The sequence below is a fragment of the Cynoglossus semilaevis genome, chromosome 20, assembly GCF_000523025.1.
Source record: "Cynoglossus semilaevis isolate Cse_v1.0 chromosome 20, Cse_v1.0, whole genome shotgun sequence".
NCBI lineage: Eukaryota > Metazoa > Chordata > Actinopteri > Pleuronectiformes > Cynoglossidae > Cynoglossus > Cynoglossus semilaevis.
In genome coordinates, this window is record NC_024326.1 from 2,548,387 (window position 1) to 2,549,347 (window position 961).

A 961-nucleotide genomic window follows, 5' to 3' on the forward strand; every position below is an offset into this window, starting at 1 on the left:
GTGAGAGGTGTCATCGCTCCACATCCATGTCTGACAACTGTTCAAAAATATTACATATTTCTTCATGTAATATTTTTTGTTTAATCATTAGTGTGACATATCTTTTTTTTTTAGAAAGTCTGTATTTCTTTCACAGGAAGAAGACATGTACAGGACTCTGGACGAGGCCATCGAAGTGGCCCGGTGCATGAAAAGAACCACAGACCACATGGCCAAGAGTCTGTCAGCAGACCTGGCCAAAGCTCAGCTGTACAGGAAACAGTATGGCTCTCAGCCAGTAGGGGACAGGAAATACCATGCATTATGACAGTGGTGCAGACTAAGTTAGACGTCTAATTAAGAAACAATCTTTCTTGTCTCTGTTAGCACAAATAATGATTCAGTAAATTAATGTTTTTAAATAAACAAGTTGACCTACTACAATGGTTCTATGACAAATATGTAACTTAAAAAAATTGCACTTAATTTCATCATACAATAAGTTATTAATATACGAACACAGAGCATGCATTGTAGTTCCCCTGCCTCCTCAGCAGGGGGTGCAATAAACACGGTTTGAATGGGGTTTTTTTTCCAGAAGATATATCACATAAGTTGCAGGAGCAACCTCAAGGTTCTATAGACAGTCCCTGTATATAAGTTATTTGGCCTATAACAAAAGACCAAGGTGATCAGTTCTGGATTGTTCTATCCTTTTTCAGTAAATCTGTGTGTGTTAAATGATGTTAAATCAAAATAAATAGAGATCAGATTGGTAATATAATGTTTCAGGAAAATTCCCTGCCATCCCTTTCCTTCCTTTCTGTTTTCACTGGTGGAGCTCATCTGATGCCTCCAATCCTATCCTGCTGGCCTGTGGCTGCTCTCTGTCTCCTGTTACAGTTTCTGTAGGATGCATTTGTGGCTCTGTTCCTTCACAGTTTGACGCTGATGGGCTGTGTTCAGTTGTTTGTTGTTGAGT

General features: G+C 39.1%; 1 protein-coding gene across 1 annotated transcript in view; it reads left to right on the forward strand.

Annotated features, from left to right (window-relative positions):
* aknad1 (AKNA domain containing 1) overlaps nucleotides 1–307 on the forward strand; it is an 8,992-nt gene extending 8,685 nt beyond the window's left edge. The window contains exon 22 of the mRNA XM_008333942.3: nucleotides 137–307. Coding sequence (XP_008332164.1) covers nucleotides 137–307 — 171 coding nt within the window. The remainder of the gene's footprint in view (nucleotides 1–136) is intronic.
* The last annotated feature ends 654 nt before the right edge of the window (nucleotides 308–961 follow it).